At 40.6% G+C, this 25,628-nt stretch overlaps 2 protein-coding genes across 3 annotated transcripts in view; both read right to left on the minus strand.

Annotated features, from left to right (window-relative positions):
* The window catches only part of DNAH11 (dynein axonemal heavy chain 11), a 231,691-nt gene extending 231,054 nt beyond the window's left edge, over positions 1–637 (minus strand). Inside the window, exon 1 of the mRNA XM_084858589.1 lies at positions 28–637. Coding sequence (XP_084714715.1) covers positions 28–261 — 234 coding nt within the window. The 5' untranslated portion in view covers positions 262–637. The remainder of the gene's footprint in view (positions 1–27) is intronic.
* An 8,799-nt stretch (positions 638–9,436) lies between these two features.
* SP4 (Sp4 transcription factor) overlaps positions 9,437–25,628 on the minus strand; it is a 28,757-nt gene continuing 12,565 nt past the window's right edge. Inside the window, exons 4-6 of one of the 2 annotated variants that reach the window (XM_084858598.1) lie at positions 15,529–15,760; positions 15,173–15,372; positions 9,437–13,232 (exon numbers count right to left, since the gene is read on the minus strand). In XM_084858598.1, coding sequence (XP_084714724.1) covers positions 12,985–13,232; positions 15,173–15,372; positions 15,529–15,760 — 680 coding nt within the window. In that variant the 3' untranslated portion in view covers positions 9,437–12,984. Of the gene's footprint in view, positions 13,233–15,172; positions 15,390–15,528; positions 15,761–25,628 lie in introns of both variants that reach the window. The other variant, XM_084858599.1, reaches the window with a different exon arrangement.

Raw genomic sequence — 25,628 nt, forward strand, 5'->3', positions numbered from 1 at the left:
TACAAAAGCACCTCCTCAGCGGCTTACCTCCATCCCAGCTGCCAATCCGCCTGCCAGAGGGTGGTACAAAGCCAGGAATGAGGGTTGCCTGTTCTCCAAAAAGTCCGCCAGGAGCTTCTGGCTCCCTTCGTCTTCCAGAAACGCGCTCCATGTGTCTCCTTTGAGCTTCAGCAAGCGCGCCAGGCGGCGGCCCACGAACTGGACCCTCTCGTCCTGCGCGAAACTTTTTTCCTCCACAGTCCCGGCTTCGTCGTCCTCCATCGCCCCGGTCCAGTGTTTACAGCGGAGGCACGCTGAAGCGTCCCCGAGGACCCCGGAGGCGCTGGGGACGCCTTTTTCTTTGCTTTGTTGGTCTGCTCTTCAGCTCATCCCCGGCTCCTCTCGAAACCCACAGAACTCTCTCCCGCGACTCTTTCTCCCCCCTCAGCTTCGATAGTCCTGTGCACTGGCGGCTCACCTGCTCCCCCTTGGCTCCCCGCCGACGGCCCCAGGCGGCTGCCTGCTCCAATCAGCGCCCATTAATTACAGCGCGGCGGCCACAGCGTCCCGTTGCCCTGGGGACGAGCTAAAGTCGCTCCCAGGCCACCCACAGCCGCTTCTCGAGGGAACAAATCACGCCTCTTCCGATTTGGACGCCGCCTTTTGAGGAAGGAGCCACCGGCCGCCCCAACGCCGGGGGAGGAGCCCGCGAAGGACCTCCAGCTCCTGAAGAGAGGGGGGCGTCCACAGTGGCGCGCTGCACGTGTCTGTTCGGAAATAAGTGCCATTCAGGTCAACAAGTAAGGGCGCAATGCTATGCAGGGTTAGACAGAAAAAAGTCCTGCAACTCACAGCATTAGCTGGCTGGGGAATGCCGGGAGTCGTAGGACTTTTCTCTGTCTAAGCCTGCATAGGATTGCGCCCGAAGTGTGTTTAGAATGGCAGTCTGAACGTCTAAGCCTGTCACAATCAGGGATGAGAGCTGTGCCTCCAAGAGCCTCGACCTGCCTGCCCCCGCCCGCCTTCCCAAACGTGCATCGCACAGCGCCCTCCACATGAGCAATGGTCCTGCTTGTTGCCACACTTTCTTCCCACTTTCTGCCTCTTTCACTTTAGACCGCGGGAAGCAAGTTTTCAAACCGCACAGAACTCTTCTTCAGGCAGCGTTCGGGGGAACTCAAAAACAAAACGAACTAGCCACCCCACCAATTTGGTTCAAGCTAAGAAGGGCAATATTACAGGATTTTAATATTAAGAAATGTTATTTGGGCCACTGCCAGAGTGTCATAGACATTGTAACTTTTCACTTGTGGGTGAAATTTAAATGAGAAGCTTCATCAGCATCTTTAATTCATCAGTATCGGTGATAAATTAATACTAGTGTTGATGTGCGATCCATCATACTGCAAAAAACATGTTAAATTAAAAAGAGGCTTATGATAAAGTCTCTGAGATACTTCCTGTCTACAAGTGGAAAGAACCACTCTACTATGGGGATACGGATGGGGTGAGAGGTTCCCATGAACAATCATTTCAAGTTGAATTAGTGATGGACAACACTCTTTCAAAGCATACTTCCAGCTAGGATTGCCGAAGGTTGGTCTATGTCAGCATTCTTATATCACTAAGATGTCACAGGGAAGTCCACAAGCATGGCAAAATGGAAAGAGCCATGTCTTTAAGAAACCCCAGTGGTCATGCTCTTCTTAAGGAAGGTAACACATTCATGGAGATGGGAGCTACCCACTTGAGTATTTTCTTAAGGAAGGTAACACATTCATGGAGATGGGAGCTACCCACTTGAGTATTTTCTCGAGGTCTATACATCCTTTCTGAAATAGGTGGACAACGGGTCTTATGATCTAAACATTGTTTGCATTTTCCATTTTAGAGCTCCTTAATAAGGTATTTAGCCATGCAATTGTTGCCCCACGCCAAACAGATGCTTTCTGCTACCACCTGAACATCGTTTTTGATGAAGTTCGTTACAGTCAGTTAGCACTTATCGGTGTATATGTACAATGACTCTGGATGCTATTTTTCAGTGTTCATAACCATTGAGAAATGACATTCCACAGTTCAGTGCTTGAGTACATGCTTTTCGGGACGGAGAAATCTATCAATTTTGGTTTCTCTCAGTTTCTTATTTTTCCAGTCCTCAGTTCATTCCATCCCATTTCCACATCAGCTTGCAAGATTTTTATTTAAAGTCGGCATGAAAATTTGCATGCATTTTATGCAAATTTCTAACATATTATATTTCCCCTTATATAACGCTTTTGTACATTTTCCACTAATACACAGTTTTTATGTGACTTTCCCCTATTATGCATTTTGTAGGCATTTTTTGTTCAGAGCACCGTATCACAAAATTCCTAGAAGTGCCGCTGCCAGTCAGAGCAAACAACAGTGTGCTAGAAGGAGCAATGTTCTAATAAGGCAGTTACATATGTATTTAAGGAAGCGATATAGGGCAAAGATCGTAGCTCAGTAGTAGCATAGATCTTTTGCATACAGAAGGTCCCAGGTTCAACCTGTGCCACCTTCAGGTAAGGCTGGGAAAGACTCCTGTCTGAAACCTGAAGAGCTACTGACAGGTACTATAGGCCATACTGAGCTAAGGTGGAGCTGTGGCCTGTAGTCTGTTCTTGACTTTGGAGCCCCAAGGGTTCAGAGCACAAACGAATAGTGTTAATAATTCTTTTCAAAAGAGTCTGATAAAAAATAGGCACTCTGTGGGCTAGAAGGGCAAGAAACAGCTGCAATTTACATTAAAAAGCCTAGTCCTACCAAAATATAACAAAATAAAACAAAACAAAATATACATTTTAAATATATATATATTCCTGTATATCTGGCAACCCACTCCAGTATTCTTGCCAAGAAAACCCCATGGAACATATCACAAGGCTAAAAGAGATGATGCTGGAAGATGAGCCCCTCAGGTCGGAAGGTGTGCAATATACTACTGGCGAAGAGCAGAGGGTATTTCCAAGTAGCGCCAGAAAGAGTGAAGCGGCTGGGCCAAAGCCGAAAGGACACTCAGCTGTGGATGTGTCTGGTGGTGAAAAGAAAATCCGATGCTGTAAAGAACAATATTGTTTAGGAACTTGGAATGTAAGATCAATGAATCAAGGTAAGCCGGAGGTGGTCAAACATGAGATGGCAAGATTGAACATCGACATCTTGGGAATTAGTGAACTCAAATGGACAGGCATGGGCGAATTTAATTCAGGTGACCATCATATCTACTATTATGGGCAAGAATCCCTTAGAAGAAATGGAGTAGCACTCATAGTCAACAAAAGGGTGGGAAAAGCAGTACTGGGGTACAATCTTAAAAATGATAGAATGATCTCAGTACGAATCCAAGGCAAACCATTCAACATCACAGTAATTCAAGTCTATGCCCCAACCACTGATGCCAAAGAAGCTGAGGTTGATCGGTTCTATGAAGACTACAGCACCTTCTAGAACTAACACCAAAAAAAGATGTCCTCTTCAGCATAGGGGATTGGAATGCTAAAGTAGGAAGTCAAGAAATCACTGGGATAACAGGCAGGCATGGCCTTGGTGTACAAAATGAAGCAGGACAAAAGCTAATAGAGTTTTGCCAAGAGAACACGCTGATCATAGCAAACACTCTTTTCCAACAGCACAAGAGACGACGCTACACATGGACATCACCAGATGGTCAATATCGAAATCAGATTGATTATGTTCTTTGCAGCCAAAGCTCTATGCAGTCAGCAAAAACAAGACCTGGAGCTGACTGTGGCTCAGATCATGAGCTGCTTCTTGCAAAATTTCAGCTTAAATTGAAGAACGTAGGGAAAACCACTAAACCATTCCGGTATGACCTAAATCATATCCCTGATGAATATACAGTGGAGGTGAGGAATAGATTTCAGGGATTAGACCTGATAGACAGAGTGCCTGAGGAACTATGGACGGAGGTCCGTAACATTGTTCAGGAGGCAGCAACGAAATCCATCCCAAAGAAAAAGAAATGCAAGAAAGCCAAGTGGCTGTCTGATGAGGCTTTACAAGTAGCTGAGGAAAGAAGGGAAGCGAAAAGCAAGGGAGAAAGGGGAAGATATATCCAACTGAATGCAGAGTTCCAGAGAATAGCAAGGAGAGACAAGAAGGCCTTCTTAAATGAACAATGCAAAGAAATCGAGGAAAACAACAGAATGGGAAAGACTAGAGATCTCTTCAAGAAAACTGGAGATCTCAAGGGAACGTTTTGTGCAAAGACGGGCATGATAAAGGACAAAGAAGGCAGGGACCTAACAGAAGCAGATGAGATCAAGAAGAGGTGGCAAGAATACACAGAAGAACTATACAGGAAAGATCTGAATGACCTCGATAGCCATGAGAGTGCGGTCACTGAACTTGAGCCAGACATCCTCGAGAGTGAAGTCAAGTGGGCCTTAGGAAGCATTACTAACAATAAAGCTAGCGGAGATGACAGTCTTCCAGCTGAGCTATTTAAAATCCTAAAAGATGATGCTGTTAAAGTGTTGCATTCAATTTGCCAACAAATTTGGAACACTCAACAATGGCCGCAAGACTGGAAAAGATCAGTTTACATTCCAATTCCAAAGAAGGGCAACGCCAAAGAGTGTTCAAACTACCGCACAATTGCACTCATTTCACATGCCAGCAAGGTTATGCTCAAAATCCTACAAGCTAGGCTTCAGCAGTATGCGAACCGAGAACTACCGGAAGTACAAGCTGGGTTTCGAAGAGGCAGAGGAACTAGAGATCAAATCGCCAACATTCGCTGCATCATGGAGAAAGCAAGAGAATTCCAGAAAAACGTCTATTTGTGCTTCATTGACTATGCTAAAGCCTTTGATTGTGTGGATCACAACAAACTCTGGCAAATTCTGAAAGTGATGGGAGTACCAGACCACCTTACCTGTCTCCTGAGAAACCTGTATGAGGGTCAAGAAGCAACAGTAAGAACCAGACAAGGAACAACCGATTGGTTCAAAATTGGGAAAGGAGTACAACAAGGCTGCATATTGTCACCCTGCTTATTTAACTTATATGCAGAGTACATCATGAGAAATGCAGGGTTGGATGAATCACAGGTCAGAATTAAGATTGCTGGGAGAATTATCAACAACTTCCGATATGCAGACGATACCACCCTAATGGCAGAAAGCGAAGAGGATCTAAAGAGCCTCTTGTTGAGGGTGAAAGAGGAGAGTGCAAAAGCTGGTTTGAAACTCAACATTAAAAAAACTAAGATCATGGCATCTGGCCCCATCACTTCCTGGCATATGAAAGGGGAAGAAATGGAAGCAGTGACAGATTTTATTTTCTTGGGCTCCAAGATCACCGCAGACGGTGACTGTAGCCATGAAATTAAAAGACGCTTGCTCCTTGGGAGGAAAGCTATGGCAAACCTAGACAGCATAGTCAGAAGCAGAGACATCACCTTGCCGACAAAGGTCCGTCTAATCAAAGCTATGGTTTTCCCAGTAGTAATGTAGGGCTGTGAGAGATGGACTATAAGGAAGGCTGAGCACCGAAGAATTGATGCTTTCGAACTGTGGTGCTGGAGAAGACTCTTACGAGTCCCCTGGACTGCAAGGAGGTCAAATCAGTCCATCCTAAAGGAAATCAACCCTGAGTGCTCATTGGAAGGACAGATACTGAAGCTGAAGCTCAAATATTTTGGCCACCTAATGCAAAGAGAAAACTCTCTGGAAAAGACCCTGATGCTGGGAAAGACTGAAGGCAAAAGGAGAAGGGGACAGGAGAGGATGAGATGGCTAGATAGCATCACCGATGCAATGAATATGAACTTGAGCATGCTCCGGGAGAGAGCGCAGGACAGGAAGGCCTGGCATGCTATGGTCCATGGGGTCATGAAGAGTCGGACACGACTGAACGACTGAACAACAACAACAACAAACAATATCTTGTAAATGAGTGTTCCCAGTTCACCCCACTCAGACTTTAAGAAGCTGGCATTATAACATTTTGATTTAAATAAAAATCAGATTTTACTTTTGGTAGAAACTCAAAGGACAGTGAATAACCCTGTTCTCTGTATTTTGTAAAAAAAAAAAAAAAGTTGAATCACATTTACTCTTCCTGAAGAAATGTAGTTGACGGCTTAGAGAGCAATCCCATGGTGCCTGGGAAAGCATCCCAGGGACCATAGGACTGCTCAGAAAAACCCTTCCAAACCTATGAAGAGCCATGATGGATCAGACCAAGGGTCCATCTAGCCCAGCATTCTGTTCACACAGTGGCTAACCAGCTGTCGACCAGGAACCCACAAGCAGGGCATTAGTGCAACTGCGCCCTCCCACCCATGTTCCCCAGCAACTGGTGTACATAGGGCTCACTGCCTCTGGTACTGAAGGTAGCACATAGCAATCAAGACTAGTAGCCATTGATAGCTTTTCCTTCCAGGAACTTGTCCAACCCCTTTTTAAAGCCATCCAAATTCAAATTGGTGGCCATCACTACATCATCTGGTAGTGAATTCCATAGTTTAACTATGCACAGTGTGAAGAAGTATTTCCTTTTATCTGTGCTGAATCTCCCACCAATCAGCTTCATAGGATGACCCTGGGTTCTAGTATTTTGAGATAGGGAAAAAAATATCTCTCTATCCACACTCCACACCATGCATAATTTTGTACACCTCTATCATGTCTCCTCTTACTCTCCTTTTTTCCAAGCTAAACAATCCCAGCTGTTGTAACCTTCCCTCCTAGGGGAGATGCTCCAGCCCCTTGATCATTTTAGTTGCCCTTTTCCACACTTTTTCCAACTCTACAATATCTTTTTTTAGGTGTGGTGATCAGAACTGTACACAGTATTCCAAATGTGGTCACACCATAGATTTGTATAGGGGTAGTATGATATGGGCAGTTTTATTCTCAATTCCTTTTCTAATTATGACCAACATGGAATTTGCCTTTTTTTTTTTTTTTTACAGTGGCCACACACATCTTCATTGAGCTGTCCACCACAGCCCCAGGATCTCTTTCCTGGTCAGTCACCACTAACTCAGATCCCATCAGGTTATACTTGAAGTTGGGATTTTTTGCCCCAACGTACATCACTTTACGCTTGCTTACATTGAACCGCATTTGCCATTTAGATTCCCATTCTCCCAGTTTGGAGAGATACTTTTGAACTCTTCACAATCCCTTTTTGTTTTAACCACCCTAAACAATTTGGTGCCATGGGCAAACTTGGCCACTTCACTGCTCACTCCTAATTCCAGATCATTCATGAACAGGTTGAAAAGCGTTGGTCCTAAAAGAGATCCCTGTGGGATCCCACTATTTACTTCCCTCCATTGTGAGAATTTACCATTTATTCCTACTCTCTGCTTTCTGTTCTTTAACCAGTTACTGATCCATAAGAGGACCTGACTACTAAGTTTGCTCAGGAGACTCTGGTGAGGGACCTTGTCAAAAGCCTTTTGGAAGTCAAAGTAAACAATGTCTACCGGATCACCCATCTACATGTTAACTGACACTCTCAAAGAACTCTAAAAGGTTAGTGAGACAAGACTTACCTTTGTGGAAGCCGTGTTGATTCTTTTTTAGCAGGGCTTGACTTTCTATGTGCTTACTGATTTTATCTTTAATAATGCCTTCAACCAGTTTACCTGGAACAGATGTTAACTGGCCTGTAATTTCCCAGATCCCCCCGGGATCCCTTTTTGAAAATTAGTGTTACCAATTTGGGGACAGTGCTCCAACCTTGGAATGGGGAGTAGGAGATCCCCCTCCCCCTTGCAGCTGGTGCAGAAAGTACTGCTCTGGCTGCCCTCCGACATCAGAAAAGTGACCTTGGAGTAGGAAAGCAGGGATTCTGGTAGGAGGGGAGGAGACTGAAGAGGCCAGGATATGAGATATTCTGAGGTTCCTCCAGCCTCCTTCCCTCCCCTTCCATAACACCCTTGATAGACAGGCTGAAAAGCTCATCTAGCAAAAACTGACAAAGATGTCAGAGGGGGAGACAAAAAAATGTCTCCACCGCTCCTCCAGCTTTGCTGGCTTCAGAGCCCAGCAGGGCATACAAATCTTGGAAATCTCAAAGTTTGGACATCTTTCTCATAATTTTGAGAGGACCAAGGATAGAGCTTGCATCTCAACAGATGCTATCGCAGTTAGAAACTAGATAACTCCTTCAAATCAGTTTGACCAAAGTTTTTCTTCCCTATTGTTTTTAAAATGTTAGCAAGAAAATTCTTACAGCAACGTAACCTCCTGGATCTAAGAATACCACAGTTCAGGTGTGGCCAAACAGAAAGCCATTTTCTCTTGTCCCCATCCACTGTGCCTACATGTAGTTGGGAGAGTCTCTCTCATCAGGCCTTACAGCATGGACAGTACCTAACGCAGCCTTCCCCAACCTGGTATCCTCCAGATGTTTTGGTCTTTGACTTCTATCAACCCCAGCCAATGGTCAAAAATTCTAGGAGTTGCAATCTAAATGTCTGGAGGCACTACGTTGAAGAAGGCTGGACCCAAGTCATTTAGAGTATTAGGTCATCACCAAAACTTTGAATTGTGCCCAGAAACAAATCAGTAACCAGTACAGCCCTTGAGGGACAGGATAATAGGATTCCGTGAGTGCCCACCAGCACTTTCACTGCTGCATTCTGGACTACTTGGATTTCCAAAGACTTTTCAAAGGTAGTCCCATGTAGTGTTTATTGCTGTAATCCATAGAGAAGGATGGGGTTCTTTTTTGCCTGGGAGAGAAATGAAATAGGAGCTTGCAGAGCTGCTACATTTTTTCCTTATAACTTTCCTGCCAGAATCAGGGGATCATTCCTAAGGTTGACCTCTGAGAAAAGCCTTCCCCCATGCATTTGAATGGTGGGAGGGAGTTCACATGTGCATGATTCAGACAATGCTGCTGCTGCTGCTGCCAGGACCTCCTACGCCAAAACACACTGCTGCAGAAAAGCCTGAACAGTCTGGACTTGGGACTCTGGCTAGAAATGAGAGCAGGGAAATTGGTAATGGGGGATGCTGGAGACAGAGAGTTTTAGTTTGGGTTGAGAGGAGAGAAGGTGGTGGGAGTGGTGTGTGTGTGTGTGTGTCTGTCTCAGTGCCTGGACAGGTGTAAAGGGGCGCCGCTGTAAGAGGTTAGTGACTAGCTGTCCTGATAGGGGTGGAGTGGGATGTCTGCTGATTATATTTAAGACTATACTTTGCTGCTGCTGAACTGTATTATGCTTCTACAGCACAACCCTATGCATACTTACCAAACTTTGTTCAATAGAGCTTGCTCCCTAGCAATTCTGTTTAGGATTACAGCCAAATACTGACATTTTGATGTCTTTAATGTTTGGTAAACATGCTTGATTGCTCAGTTTGAGTGAAAATGTGAATCAAATATTTTAACTTAATATATACATATAAATATTTTTAAAAATAAATACAAAATTTTAAATGAACATACATTTAACCTCAAGAGAATTTTAATAAGTTACTTGCAAAATGTTATTGCAGGCAACAACGTCTACACAGTTTTAGTTCCAAATCCACAAAAAACACACAAAATTTATACAAATTAGCATAATAAAAATTAATGCCTTAGAGGCTTTGCTGGCAGAATTAATTTGTAGGTTCTAGAATGAGTGTTTGTATTTTTTTCTTTTTTCTTTTTATTACAAAAAATTTACAAGAGAAATATTACTACAAAACTTTTTATAAGGTTTTCTGCAAAACATTTACAATTTTACCACCAACTATTTCTCTGTTTCAAAATCATTATGTAGATTTAACACCCTATGCTGGACATCAATTTTTGTGGGATGACAATTTAGTGACATGCATAAAAAAAATCACAAGGCATTAGAAATGGAGACTTAAATACAAATATTGTTGCAATAAAACAGTTATAAAATTGAAAAATAGGACCCAAACATCATGCTTACCTAAGTTTAACAAAAACTTTTGCTCCTAAATTACACACCTTTATTACATCTCTCATGAAACAGTGTGATAAATAATGACATAACACCGATTTCTAATGTAATCAGGAAACACATACACAACCTTATTCCAAGAAAGAATATTGAAAATAAAAAAAACCTATTTCAGTACTGGAGTTCTACCATGATAAATACACTTTGCACTGATAAGTACAATAAAGCAAAATTTTATAATGGCGGCAAAGGGAATGAACAGTGAAATGCCATTAAACAAGCTACTACTGCACATCTGTGCCCCATTACGTACAACAGTTATATCCCACTGAGTCAAATAAAGGACACTGAAATTTACGATCTTTCTAAGACTGAAAAGTGGACTCAGAATAGTATGCAGAACAGACTATCAAAATGTTTTTAATTCCAGGAGTAATAAGTGCACCTGCTAACACAGTTTAATCTACATTAGATTGTGATACCAACCAGATTTTGATACACATGTAATAGGGATTTTGCTGCAGATTAAAAATAATTTCCATTTCACATCTGCATACATAAGTATGCAAAAAAGAATATTTGACAGCTGTGCAGAACACTCTTACCTTCAGTTTACAAAAAAATCTTTACTTCTAAAGTTAACATGATTCTCTAATGAAATTGTATTTGCTTAACTTAAGTTTTTCGAGCACTGATTGTGAAGCATAATGATAAAATATATATTTGATGCTGCAGTTCATTTGCAACAGAAAATAATTAGTATTATCCAATGGCCATCTGTATTAAATGTATCATCAGATTGATTCTGATGTTTTAAAGCCAGATACATAGTTGAGAATGTTTTAAATAAAATATACAAAAACCCAACTAAAATTTAGACTGTTAAATGTCTACAAAAGGTTTAGGAAACTTTAAATTCATAACCACTGTGCAAAATTGTTTTCCTTAATATGTATGTAAGCTGAAAGTATAAAAGACTTTCAGCTGCATCTTTCACTACACAGGGCATCCTTAAAGTGTACACAGTACAAACATCTATCTGTAGATCCTTGTCTTTAAAAATGCATGCAATGTCACAAAACTGTATAAGGATATAAAAGTATTTGTTCATTCTCAAACAGCTCCCAAGAGAAATTATAATTTTTAAAGGAAAAGTGTTAACTTCTTGCACTGTACTTTTAAGTTAGATCACCAAAATATTTTGGTGTAAAAAAACAGGCAGTCATGAGATATTTTCCAACTGGGAAGATTTGTAAAATATTTATGCCAATGGGAAATGTTTAAAAATTCAAAGTATGTTTGGCCATATTTCTGCTGCGTACTCAAATTTACTCACTGATGCCTCAATCCAGTGTGAGAGCTATATTCAGAAACAGCCTTTCATATGTGTATAGCTGATATGATGTGCATCCTTATCCACACATTGTGATGCTCATCTAGTCCCCACAGTTTGGTGGGTTGTTGACACTTGATGAAGACAGGAATGTGCAATCCTATTAAGCACCAGTAGTTCTCATGGCCAATTTAGTTGTCACTAATGAGAGCTGGATCTGCGACATGAAAGAAACTGGTGCTATTTGACTTTTTTTGAAATGTGCTGTATTAAAGAAACACGTATGGAGAACAAAATCATGTCTCTCTAATGTCAAGGTGAAACAACTATATTTTTCTAATATTTCTTGTTTCTGAAGAATCAAAATTGCTGATTGAATAAACATTCTTTAAAATTATTCTTTGCTGGCCTGCTTAGATACTGAGGACAGGGAATGTAAAATTTTACCAGGTTCCAAAATCCCTTGCAACTAGGTCCAATCATCCAAAGGGACTTTGGATTGAGTTTCTCAAATAGCAGCCCCCATGGTACATAGAAAACTACTGATGCTGAGGGGACTTTGAAAAAGAATTTGTTATATGGCACAAAGGCTGTTCAAAGGGAAAAGAGAGTCAAAAATCTTACTGGGTGTGCTGAAACCTTTCAGAAAGCCAAAAGTAGCTCTTTGGATTCTGGCCATTATTTTTCATAAGGAAAGATAGATAATATATTAATTTACAGTTATACTTTTGGTTGAAGTTATTCATCCTTTTCTTTGGCTGTTATTTCAAAGTCTAAAGAATTCAGTACATTAACCACAATATTTGATATTGACAAGGTTGATAGTGGTACATAAGTTCTGCAACATTCTACTTCCCACCATTTCCAAGTATTCTAATAAAATTTAAATATTTAAATTATAGACTTTGTAACTGAAATTAATCAAGGTTTAGCAATAGATCACCTATGTCTTGAAATGGGATGAGTTAAAGTATAGGACTTTTCACATAGGTTCCAATATTTCATTTTTACATAGAAGTTAATTAAAATCTTATGTCAATATATTTCTAAGATTCAATATTTGCTACAGTATACACTGGCTCTATAGATCTCTTACTTCTCCTAGAAAGAGAATAATCTGTGTTTACTGATTGTCATTATACACACTACTATAATGTAGTGGCCAAAATTATCTGAGATGCACCTCAGACCCACTTAACAAGCTGCCATCTGAATTATTTTTTAAAATGAGCAAAGATGGCCAAATTTAATGTTTCACAACCTGAAAAGTTTTTTTATCTTCACTAGACTATTATGCATTTTTATTGTGCCTTTTGGACAAGTAAATTCCGATGAATACAGGGACTTCCATGAGAAAAAACCCTAACCAACAGCCATCCTGCTGCATATTTGTATTGTTTGTTGCTGCAACAAACATTTACGCATGTTAAAAGAGAAGAAAAAATCCAATTAAAATTCCGTTGCATGACAAGGAACTACATAAATTAGTACAGTGTGGAAGCAATATTTTCCTCATCTGCTTTATCCATAATTTATCTGTGTCAATTGGCTCAGTTTTCATTTTTGAAAATGTTGTCATGTTGTACAATGTACACTTCCTGTGCTAATCCTCCAACTTGGAATAGTCACAGAAATCAAGACTGAATACATGATTTCCTGCTCTGTAATACACTTTTACCGGCCCACTTCCGTATCTTGAAAGGCATGTAAACTTAAGTGCAGTTCTAGGCATTTGTATAATGTTTCTTCAAAATTCTTCCATGTTTGTTGAAACATTAGGGGTTGCTGGGTTTGAATCTTGAGAAATGGCTGCAACTGTGACAATCCTTGGAGATCCAAGAACCTCAGTAACTGAAGAGTCCAGTTCACCTGAGGTAACTATAGCGAGGGCTGTTCCCCCACCCTTCTTGTTCTGATGGGTTTTGACATGCTTGGAGAGATGGTCACTTCGCATAAATCTTTTAGAACACTCTGGGCATTCAAATCTTTTCTCACCTATTGAAAAAATATTACATTTTATATTAGTATCATTTGATAATTAACTGGCTACAATCAGTAGTGTTGTCCCAGTGATTTTAACTGGTTACCTTGCCTTTCTATTTGTCTTGCTAAAGTATAATTTTGAAAATCTTTTTATTAACTGATTATTTTGAAGATACTATAAACATGAATGTATTTATGTGACTATTTAGTGAAATGTATGTGTATGTTTAGTTTACATTGCTAATACTGGGTTGGATCCTGTTAGTCATGCTTTAGTCACACTGATATCTATGGAACATAGACTGACTTCTCATTTCAGTGGATTAACTTAATCTGGATCCAACACACTGTCTGTAGCAAATATTGCTATATGAGTTCCCTAGGAGTTTTAAGGTTCTTTCTTTCTGTTATGACAAATTCAAGCCCATGTAAGTAGCCTTACATGTGACTTTTTCACAGTAAAGTTGTGTATTCTCTCAGCTAGCTTTCAGGGTATTGCTGAATGTGCATCTCTTGAACTGATTCAAATCACCCTTCTTATATGAGGTTTCCATGGTTTCTTAAGACATGAGTGTGAACATATGTGTTTTAAAAAGTAACTTGGAAGTGTCCACTGGAGTACCTGACATGATAAGTCCTTTGAGAGTGGCCATGAGAGTACATATCACAGTAAGTTTATATTGGACAATTATTAGCTAGCTGCTAACCTTTCAGATTACAAACTGGAGGCCATTTAAGTGGCAAGTTCCTTGTGAAAACTCTCTCCCCCAATTTTCAGCAATTCACCCATCCTACTGTAGCCCCCACTTCCCACTATATCCCAAGCCATTCAGAGAGTATGCTAACCCTCAGGAGATGCTTTCTGGCAGGACATAAGAGGCTGCAGTGAGAAGGAGGAGGCAGGAAACACATTGCACGAGTGATGTCTGCTTTCACCATGCTGAATACAACCCACAGAACACCTCAGAAGGCTATCATCATCACACTTAATAACAAGTAATATTTGTTCAGTCATTCAGTCGTGTCCGACTCTTCGTGACCCCATGGACCATAGCACGCCAGGCCTTCCTGTCCTGTGCTCTCTCCCGGACTAAGTAATATAGCGTATAACAATTGAGCTTGCAATCCTACATACATGGGAGCAAGTCCCATTGAACAAGGGCTTCCTTCTCAGCAGATCTGCATAGGATTGCACTGCAAATAAAGTTAACCACATGAAGCTAATATGTCAGTGAGAAGGAAAAATCCAAAAGCTGGTATAGTTTGGATCTTTTCCTAATCTGTAAGATCAGATATATAAAATCTTACACAATGCTTGAGTTTTGAAAAATATGAATGTCTTGATGGGTACCCAACCTGCTCAAAGGAATTCTTAGCAAACTTCCCCAAACCAGACTGGAACCTGGAAATTTTTGCATGCTTTTCTTGTGAGTTATTTCACAAGGGAAGTAATTCATGCAAATACATCCTTTATATAAATGTATTGTTCATGTGCATGTAAGTATTGCTACTTCTGTTGTTTTTGTTAAAATGTATTGTTACTTTATTGTGATAGTTATGTGTGAAAACTGCATGAAAATTGCAAGAGTCAAAATAACATGTTTATGTGACAAACTATAGTTCTGGGCAAACATTTACTCCCTCAATCCTTTTGGATAGTAACAGAAGTTTCACTCACAAACTATTGAGAAGACATCAAAGCATCTTATCATGCATCCATTACAATTCTGTAGGTATGTGGGAGGGTTGTTTGTTTGTTTTTTTACTACACTCCAAATTCCTGGGAATATCCAACCTCTCAGTTTTCTGTTCAAGCAAGGTTCCATTGAGGAAACAAACTTTTACGTTCTATGTTTATTTAAAATTTAGAACTTTCTTGAGGTACACTAAATGTTTTCTAAAATATAAAACAAACTTTTATCTTAAAACCTTTGTACAGCTTATTCACTGACCTGTATGGGTTCGCCTGTGTCTTTGCAATTCATCGCTCCTTGTAAATCTTTTCCCACAGAAGATCCAATTGCATACAAATGGCCTTTCTCCAGTATGCCAGCGAAGGTGTGCCCGGAGATGAGATGTTTTCCCGTATACTTTTCCACAACCTTCAATATGGCAGATATGCTGTTTCTTTTTTCCTGGTTCATTACTGCTTCTATCAAGCACAAACCACTAATAGTTAAAGTACAATTTACCACAAGAACTCAGTATTGAGCAAAATAATTAAAAGTAGTAACAGGAATGCAAGAGCAAAAGGATCACTGTTGGCCCCAAGAAGCCTGATGTTTTACAGCTATTATATGACAATTACCTTCCTTCTCCTTCTCTGCAATTAGGGCACGAGCAAGCAACTCTTCTTAACCTTTTGCCAGGCTGCACTTCTTGATCAGAAGCTTGCTGGGCTTGTTGCAACTGCACCTGAGTTATCTGATCAGGACTAACAGCACCAATTGCTGCATTAGCAATGCCTCCTACTGCTACAGTTACAGGAGCTATTGTGGCTTGCTGTACTTTCACTCCTCCATCCTGTCCTTGTTGTTGACCTATAAAATAAGAAAAACCTTAACTTCTACAATTTACCAGAGTAAGATCACAACATAGTTTTTAAAAATCCTATTTACTCCATTATAAGTTGAAAAACATTTTTCTCATATGCATAGTACTGTGGGGTGGAAGGAGCCATGCCTCCCCCAAGCTTATTAAACCCAGAATCATTTATATTAAAAAGGAAACCACTAAACCATCAGAAATATACTGTGCTAATTGCAAATAGTGAGGGAGAAATTGGGTGCTTACAAAATTGCTGAATTCCTTATCAGAGGTGGCACGTTGCTGTCTTGGCTGCAGTTGTTCCCACATTGTGCAGTGAAACCATTGTGGGAAGAGCTTGCTGCCAAAAATGGGTATGACTGCATAGGAAAAAATAAATAAAATGTGGACATAAAATGGGTTGTATTTGCCCATAACTGTTGATGTTCAACTGGCCTCTATAAATTTAACAATGTTTAAAGTCACCTTAAATCACATAACTTTAGAGAACTTATTGAACTCTTCAGAGTGTATCATCATCACACAGGAAGTTAGCCTCCTGAATAACTGAATAAAGTTAGCCACATGTCATTCAAACAATAAATATCTCCATAAAAATACTAATCTCTTAAGTTTCTTTCTCTAGTCAGTTTCTAATGCTGAATTTTCATTTTTATCGCTTTCGTTCAAAGAACTAAAAAATCAGAACAAACTCCTCTAGCATTTCAGCTTGTTTCTTGATTGAGGGCAGTATCCAGTAGGGTCATTCTGCAAACTGAAATAGCACTAGCGGACCTCCATCAAATCTTTCCATTGCACAAGAGGTTGTACATTATGCTTGCACAATCATGCTTGTGCAAATATAGGGTTGGACCCAATAGGGCCCTTGTGCTGGCCCCAGCCCCAGCAGTGGCGGGCACACGGCTAGCCCCTACCACTGGAAGCCGCAGTGTAGTGCTTCCGTGGCCAGGAGCCAAAATGAGTGGAAACCCTAGTTTCTGGAAAGCGACCTGCCCCTTCCAGAAGCGAGTGTTTCCACTTGTTTCGGCACTTGGCCATGGAAATGCTACACCGCGGCCACCAGTGGCAGGGGCTGTGAGTGTGCTGCTGCCGGAAGGCCTGGAACACCAGCGCAAGGGTCCCATTGGATCCAACCCATAACTTTAGTTGGGATTCTCCTCTTGTGTGTAGTTTGGAACCTTGTTTCCACTAGTGCAACGTAATTTCTGCTAGCACAACATAACTTCCACTAGTTAAATAACACAGTTGGATACTGCCCTTGGTGTATATATTTCCAAACACTTCTTGCATATGATTGAGGAATCAAAATCAGGTGGGAGATTTGAGCACTGTACATTTCTACAGTATACAGAATTTGTAATTGCCTAATATTGTAGATTGTCTTATTACACATTTATTACAAAGCATTTTGAGGGAGTAAAAGGGCAGCTAAACCAGTATTTAAAATCTAGCCTTAAAAATCATTGCACTTATCATTCTAAAAGAGAAAACAGTTCATTACAGAAGGTCTTAAAAAAAAATCAGTCTTCACATCTCTAGTAGGAGGTACTGATCCAAGTTTGTGGTGGGTTCATCAAATCCCCAGTTCATATGTTGCTGTCCAATAGGTTAAAATAGCAACCAATCCTTACCCCTAGATTTGGAATATTTTTGTGTGTGTTTGTTCTTTCCAACTCTTGGCTGGACACTGATCCTGCCCATATTGATAACCTCAAAAGTTTATTATCCAGAGTACAGTTTCAATTTGATGAAAAATTGTGATTACTGTCATTCAAGAATTTTATATTGGAAATAGTTTTTCTCCTTTCCTTTCCAGGACCTCTAGCTTCTTTGTAGAAAGATAACGACCACAAAGCATACTGCCTCAGAGTAGCCCCTGTAGAACAGAACTTCACGGTGCTATGTCAGCTACCAAGGAATTTGAACAAGATGACTAAACAATAACCCTACTCACTGCTTGAACCCTCTTTTATCCTCTTCAGTTTTCTAAAGTCTGCCTGCCATGAAACTGATTTTTCCCATACATGTTCAGCTACTTTCAGAAATCCTGAAAAGATCAGCAATGCTACTGTCAGTTTGCAACATCTTAAATATTAACAACTCTAGTTTCAACTTTGTCATGCCTCTCTAATGCCTTGGCCAATAGCATCACTATTCCTTCCTTGTAGAAACAGAAACCCTCACTAGGGGAAAATTGCTTAAGATCTCACAAGAGTTCCTGAAACAGTGGGTCAACACATTTATTTCCTTTTCTACTAGGAGGACTTATCAATACATTTCAACCCAAAGGTTAGTACAGTGGCAACCTCTATATAATCTGTGGACAATCTGTGGATACGAAATCTGCTGCCAAGGCTTTCTTCAAAAGTTATGTTCCTAGATGTATGTGCTGATCATTTCTTGTCTTTAGAGTAAATATTTTAAGTCTGCACAGCTTTCAATGTACTTGTGGATGTCAACTTTTATGCCATTGTGTCATTGAAGTGTTACTGCTCCAGTCATATCATTTATCAGGCAAATTGTATGTTAATGAACCTGGCCCTGGAACTTCTTGCAACTCAAAGCAGCAAGGAGTGCATAAGGAGAATGGTTCTGAGGCTCACTGCTATATTTCAAACTAATATCTAACTAAAACCTACTATTAATTGCCTGAAATTACAAATGATTAAGAACCATGTGAGGAGGGCACACTAAGCAAAGAATGGCTTGCCTTTGTTCTTCAGAAATCAAAGTCATAAATGGAAGTGAGAAGGAAATCGTTTGCCCTCCCCCTCCCTTAAAGCACGCTCAGGGGAAAAATAAAAGGGTCTTGCCAGAGGGGAGGAATGGGAGTACTTGTGCTGAGTGTATATATACCATCCCATAAATGGAACTACAGAGAGGTCAAGAAGGGCCAGTTCTGTTTTGGTAGCAAGTCTTGCACATTGTAAGACATATCACATAGGAAGCTACAGCTGAGCTGGCATGGTAAATACTATAACAAGGATTTCTTCAGTAGGGTAGCAGGCAAACAGGACAAGATATATGCTTTATTTTTCTTAAGATATGAAATGAAACAATAAAGGAATTAATACATATACTAAAAACCTGAACAAACTGAAATTCATACACTGTTAAAGTATTTTATGGAACAAACCTAGCAATGGAAAGTATGTATTCACAACTGGCATTTCTATACAAGCATCTAAAAACATTAATTTATTCCATTAGATGTGTTGAAATAAATTTGAAATTTCTTTTAATAAAAATATCTTCAAAAGGAATTATTGTTGACACTTGAGGCTCAGGTGGCCTCACTGCTCTGGACTACCTTCTACCAACTTCAGTTGGTGGCCCAACAACGTCCCTATCTTGACAGGGATAATCTGGCTTCAGTAGTCTATGCTCTGGTAACCTCCAAGTTACATTACTGCAATGTGGGGATGCCTTTCAAGAAGGTTCAAAAGCTGTAGCTTTTGTAAAATGCAGCAGCCATATTGATAGCAGAGACCAGGAGGTCTGAACAGATAACACCGATTCTGGCCTGCTTGCACTAGCTGCCTAAAAGTTTCCAAGCCCAATTCAAGATGCTGCTTTTGATCGAGAAAGCCTTACATGGTTCAGGACCGCAATACCTGATTGAGCACCTTTACAGGTATGAACCTACTTGTGTACTATGATCATCATCTGATGCCATCCTCCTAGGGAGGCTTAGAGGATGGCAATGAGACAGCCTCCTCAATGGTGCCCCCCACCTCTGGCCATGATTGTGGAATGCTTTCCCCAACATCATTTTCTCTTCAGCACCAGGTTAAGACTTTCCTCTACTCCCAGGCATTTGACAGCACATAAGGTTTTTAACAAATCCTACCATTTATTATTTAAAAATGTTCTATTTTTGTATGTAACTGGTTTTATATTATGTAATTATATTGTATTTTAGGGTTTTAATCTTTGTAAAACACCCAGAGAGCTTTGGCTATTGGTTGGCATAGAAATGTAATAAATTAAATCAAATAAGCTTGAATATGATAAAGGCTAGAGTCCAAGATGCTGAATCAACTTCAGCAAAGAATTGTGTGTTGCTTGTACATGTGTGCTCTGGTGTGATTTTAACTTTACTGCCATACTTTTTCGATCAAAATAGAAGAAAGGATTCAGTTGCCTCTGTCCAAATTTGATTAGGCAATTTACTACATGTGTTCCCTCCAGATTTCCTTCATATTCTGAGTAATCAGGAAGACTAAGTAGATCAGTGTTAACTGCTTTTCTTCGCAGCATAGTAATTCTGGAATTCAAATCTTTACATACTGATATCTGCAATATTCTGATGAAAGATACTTCAAATTTTATTTTACCCACAGAACAAGTCTGAAGAATCTGAGATTTCCATATTGACCTGGTATGCACGACAGCCCACTGTAGGTTAATTTACCCCTGGGACTGTCATGTCATGCTGGGCGCCCCCAGGCACTATTTTTGCAAGGCGCCCACAGGCGCTCAGCTTCCTGTGGCTTGTCACATCATGTGAAGTCAGGCAGCAAGGTTTTTTTTGAGGGTTATACAACCCACAAATAACCCTAAAACAAGCCATGAGGTATTTAAGGGTTGTCTAACCTGCAAACAACCCCTGCCACCTGGGTTCATATGACATAGCAAGCCTGGCACCATGGAAAAACAGTGCCTGTGGGCACCAGCAAAATGCAACAATGCCCATGGGTAAATTAATTCAATTGCATTTCCCTGTACATTGCAAAACAAAAGCAAAAGAACCACAAGAACAAACACCTTTCCTTTCCATCTCCTTGGCTAAAACTCTTGTCCTTGTTCTGGTAATCTCTTACCTTGATTACAGCAACTCTCTTCACTCTGGCCTTCTCTTCTTACCCTCATCTCTCTCATTTCTGTGCAGAACTCTTCCTCCAAAATATTCATGTCTTTTGTTGCTCAAACTATATTACACACCTCTACAAATCCCTATACTGGATTTCCCTCCCCTTCCATATCCAACCCAAATTCCTTTTTCTTTTCTTACTCTTACTGTATTGTTTCCCTTTATTTCACAAAATATTCTTGACTGTGACCTTTGCTTCCCCAACTGTCACCCACCCTAAGCTGCCCTAAGATCACTTGTTCTCTTGTGCTCTCCTTTATCCCTCAAACTGCTTTCAAATCCCAGAAGCAAGACACAAATAACATCCACTACTAAAACGTATTCATAAATGATCTTGATACAGTGGAGAAAAATGATGAGGCCAGCTACACACATGAAAGTAAAACATTCAAGATAATAAAAGCCAGAGTAGGCTGGAAAAGAACTCCAGAATAATCTTGCCAAACATGGTGACTGGTCATCTGATGGCAGGAGAAAATCAACATTAATGCATACCTTGGAGACAGGGTCACTAAGGCTGGTTTTAGTCAAATCAGAACATGCCTATACAATTTAAGACCTGCTGAACTGAACATAGACCATGTACTGTGGCCTAGCAGATGCTTGTCAGCTCTCCCTGTTTTTGCAGTTTCAGACTGGCAATATATGCAAGGAGGTTCATCAGCACCACTGGTGGGCCAGTTCTGCTCTGTCAGTCAGAAGTAGGTCTGGCAGAGAATGATATTCAAAGGTAATGAAACACAACAGATCTAAGATGGGGGGCACTTTTTCAAGTGCCTGCGTTACCTCTTGCTGTGAAGGAAAGGTGAAATTATTCTTAGTTTTTGTCATTACTAGTACTGCTATTTGAAGAAGGGATGAGTTGTCATTCTGGTTTATTTTTTACAATTCTAGTTAGTAAGACTGACTGAGAAGTATTTTTCCTTGAAGACAAGACTGGGGATATAAGGCCTCAAATAATTTATGAAACAGTCCTTGGTTTAAAATGGATCATCTAGAGATTACTTTACTTTCTGGTGAGTATTTATGATCCTTTAAGACCATGGCATGTTCAAAGAAATATGTCCTGGGCACAAAGCTTACTGTGGGATTAAAGGAAAGATATATGGCTTGTTGGTGAAGATCAATTTAAGGAAGCTGAAGCAAATTTTACAACTGCAAACCAAGCTGGAATTAGAATACTTCAATTTGGACTGTGCAGATAACCATTAGGAAGATATGGACCCTTCAAATACAGAAACCTTTCAACATTATTAGACAAAGTTGTATAAAACACTGTCCCAGTCTGCCTAATCCTAAATAATCTTACTTGGAATTAATTACTATTTCAGTGGAATTAACTTTCAAGAAATTGTGTTTCCTGTAGTTGTAGGTCAGTTCTTTCCTCAAAACATGCCATGCAGCTGGATCATCACTTCTACTGCAAGTAAGTCACACCCAGCTAATGGAGATAACTAGAAAGCTGTGAAGGCTGGACACATCCAGTATTGGACTGAATACCAGACTGAACACACAGCACTCTTTATTAAAAAAAAATCATGCTTAACTCCATGTTGGAAATAGCAGAACAAATTCTATTTTGCTTAATTTAGATGGCCAGGGCTATGCCACTTAGCCTATAATGCCCACTTACCTGGGAATAAGCTCCACTGAACTTAATGGGTCTTACTGCTGAGTAGACATAGGATTGCACTCTAAGGGCACATTTTTAAAGCACGTGTTTTAGGCTAATTTTAATGTCTTTTTTCTCTTCTTTCTAGAGTGCCTCATTAATGCCTTGGGTTGAAGGACATTTTTGTGTTTCTAGAAATCAGAATGACCAAAATTGAGATTTCCTTAGGACAGGCATAAACTACATGAGTGATGAATGCCTGTACTTCAGTACTTTGTAAACAGATTACTATAGCCCACAAATGAACGTGTGATGGGGTGGTGTCAGGATTGCACTGGCTGGCTGCACCAACCACCACCATACATTTGAGGTCTCATCTGCACGGAGGCCTACGTGCATACGTATACCATAATGTGTGTATGCTCTGTATGATCTATGGTCACAGCCTGTGCAAGTTGGCCCCTGTGCAAATACCTCAAAAGCTTAGAGGTCTAACTGTGCCATCCCATAGCTTAAATGCCTGTACAGAGTTTTTTGTCAACTCAAATACACAGAAATAGCGCATACTATGGTGCAACTTGTCTTATACCACTTCACAACGTAGGTAGGGGATAGCATATTCTCCATCTGCAATGAAAAGTTAGCTTTTTAGGTAGAGGGTTTTAGACTCGGTTCATCCCTGATGCACTAATTTTCTATATAAAATGACTGTTTTAATGGGGAAAGCCTACGAGCATGCAGTCCCCCACTTGCAGCCCTCTTCAGTAACTTCAAATCAGTATCCATTGGTATGCTGTTCAAAGGTGATTCATTGGTGAAATATATTCAGAGAGATTCTTTAAATGCTAAGACATAAAACAAGTTTCTTTCTGGGACAGCATGTTAACAAAACAAGAACACTATGGCCATGATCATGTATCATTTTAAACAAGAAATGCTGTCTTATTAAACTGTAATGTGTACAACCTATAGGGTACTACTTGAAGCCCATCTGACTTGAGCAAGCAGGTAAACAAGGCATGGATGGCTTAGTGCTATGCCCAAACCTGGAATGATGGTTTTCTTGACCTCAAATAAGCCATGACCACAAGCCAATTTTAAACCATGCTTTTTTGTTGATTTATGAATTCTTGCTTGTTTTGGCACAATATACCATAATCCTGGGTCTAACCAGGACATAACATGAAGCTAGCCAAAACTGGCTTGTTTACCTGCTTGCATGAGCAGCAAACCTGGAACAAATGGGTTGGGTGACCAGCATATAGCTTATGCATATTATGATTTAATGAACCAAGATTCCTGGCTTAAAGTGACATGCAAACTGAGCCAGTGTGTTTGTGTATAAGAGGAATCCATTCTAATGGGCAAAGATTCTGCATCAATCCAGCCTATTCATATCGATCAACCCCCTCGCCCCATAATGGTATAGATAATATGATAAAAAGGTAAAGGTGTCTCTAACCAGTCGTGTCCGACTCTAGGGTGCGGTCCCCATTTCTAATCCGAAGAGCCAGCGCTGTCCGAAGACGCTTCCGTGGTCATGTGGCCGGCATGACTGAACACTGAGGTGCACAGAACGCTGTTACCTTTCCCGCCGAGGCGGTACCTATTTATCTACTTGCAATTTCTTGCTTTCGAACTGCTAGGTTGGCAGAAGCTGGGACTGAAGACGGGAGCTCACTCCGTCACGCAGCACTCGGGTCTCGAACTGCTGACCTGCCAACCTTCCAGTCTGCAGTTCAGCGTCTTAACCACTAAGCCACCGCGGCCCCCAGATAATATGATAGGGTGGAAGAAAAGACTTATCTTCCACTAGACCACAATAAATTAATGGTGTATGCCTTTCAGTCAGACTAAACAAGTACCTGTGCTGTGTGTTACAAAAGGTATGGGTACACAGGTTAGTGACTTGGTCAGTACTAAGAGGCTGTGATGTTAGAAGAGTGATGGGGTCTGAGCTGACAGTGACTGACCATTAAAAGAATCTGGATAACTCAAATGAAAATGTTGACCCAGTGTTTGGTGGCTGTGAAATTGCAAATGTTGTGTTGGGGGTCATTAAGAAAGGAATTACAGCTAAAACTGCCAGTATCATAGTGCTTTTATAAACATCTATGGTGCAGCCACATTTGGAATACTGTGTACAGTTCTAGTCACTGCATCTCAAAAAAAGGATATTGTAGAGCTGGAACAGGTTCAGAAGAAGGCAACTAAAAAGATCAAGGGTCTGGAGCAATTTCCCTATGAGGAAAGCTTACAATGTTTGGAACTCTTTAGCTTATAAAAAAGGCGATGGGGGGGGGCAGAGTCATGCATAATTTTATACAGAGGTGCATAAAAAAGAGGTGTATAAAATTTTATACAGAGGTGTATAAAATTATGCATGGTTTGAAAAAAGTGGATAGGAAGACATTTTTCTCCCTCTGATAATACTAGAACCTATGATATTCAGGATGTACTTCACACAGTTATACTATGTAATTCACTACCACAAGATCTCATGATGGCCACCAACGTGGATGGCTTTAAAAGGGGGTTATACAAATTCATGGAGATTAAGGCTATCAATGGCTACTAGTCATCATGGCTATATATTACCTCCGGTACCAGAGACAGGATGCTTCTCAATACCAGTCGCTGGGGAATATGAGCAGGAGGGTGGTACTGTGCTCATGTCGTGCTTGTGGGCTTCCATTGGGCATCTGGCTAGTGACTAAGGGAACAGAATGCCAGGCGAGGGAGGCCTTTGGACTGATATAACAGCTGTTCTTAAGACTCTGTGAAAAGCATGACATGCCACTAAAGTCATTACATAGTCCAAATATGGCACCAAGGTATAACCTTATTCTGAGGAATTTGGTTGCTTATCTACATCTGATAATTTAACTGCTCTTCTCGCAGTCTTCTTACATAGCATTGGTACTTTTGGACAATGTATTATCCTATTGTAGAGACCTCCTTTCTTCTCTATAAACTGCTCGCATGCTCTGGAGTAGTTTAAGGATCTATATTCTGACAATGACAGGTCTAACCATCATTTGACTTAGCTCAAATAGATACACATTATTTGGAATTATTTTCCAGAGGCTCAAAGCTCTGAGATGAAAAGCCTTTGCATGAAACATGAAACACTGGTGAATAAAGTCATATATGGCAAGGAGTGCTTAGAGTCACAGGTTTGGATCTAGATTCAAGCACGTGCAGCTGGGCTGGCGGAAGCCAACATCCCTGATCCCTTCTACCAATGGTAGCCCTTTGAAAAGGCTACACAGAGAGGCAGGGGATCCTGCTGAATGGGGTGAGCTGCAGTGTGCAGGGGAGACAGGATCCCACCCAAATCAGGGAGAGGCAGCTTTTGCAAGCAGACCCCTTCCAT

The sequence above is a fragment of the Heloderma suspectum genome, chromosome 5 (assembly GCF_057233095.1).
Source record: "Heloderma suspectum isolate Gila_16-S chromosome 5, 16-S_ref, whole genome shotgun sequence".
Classification (NCBI taxonomy): domain Eukaryota; kingdom Metazoa; phylum Chordata; class Lepidosauria; order Squamata; family Helodermatidae; genus Heloderma; species Heloderma suspectum.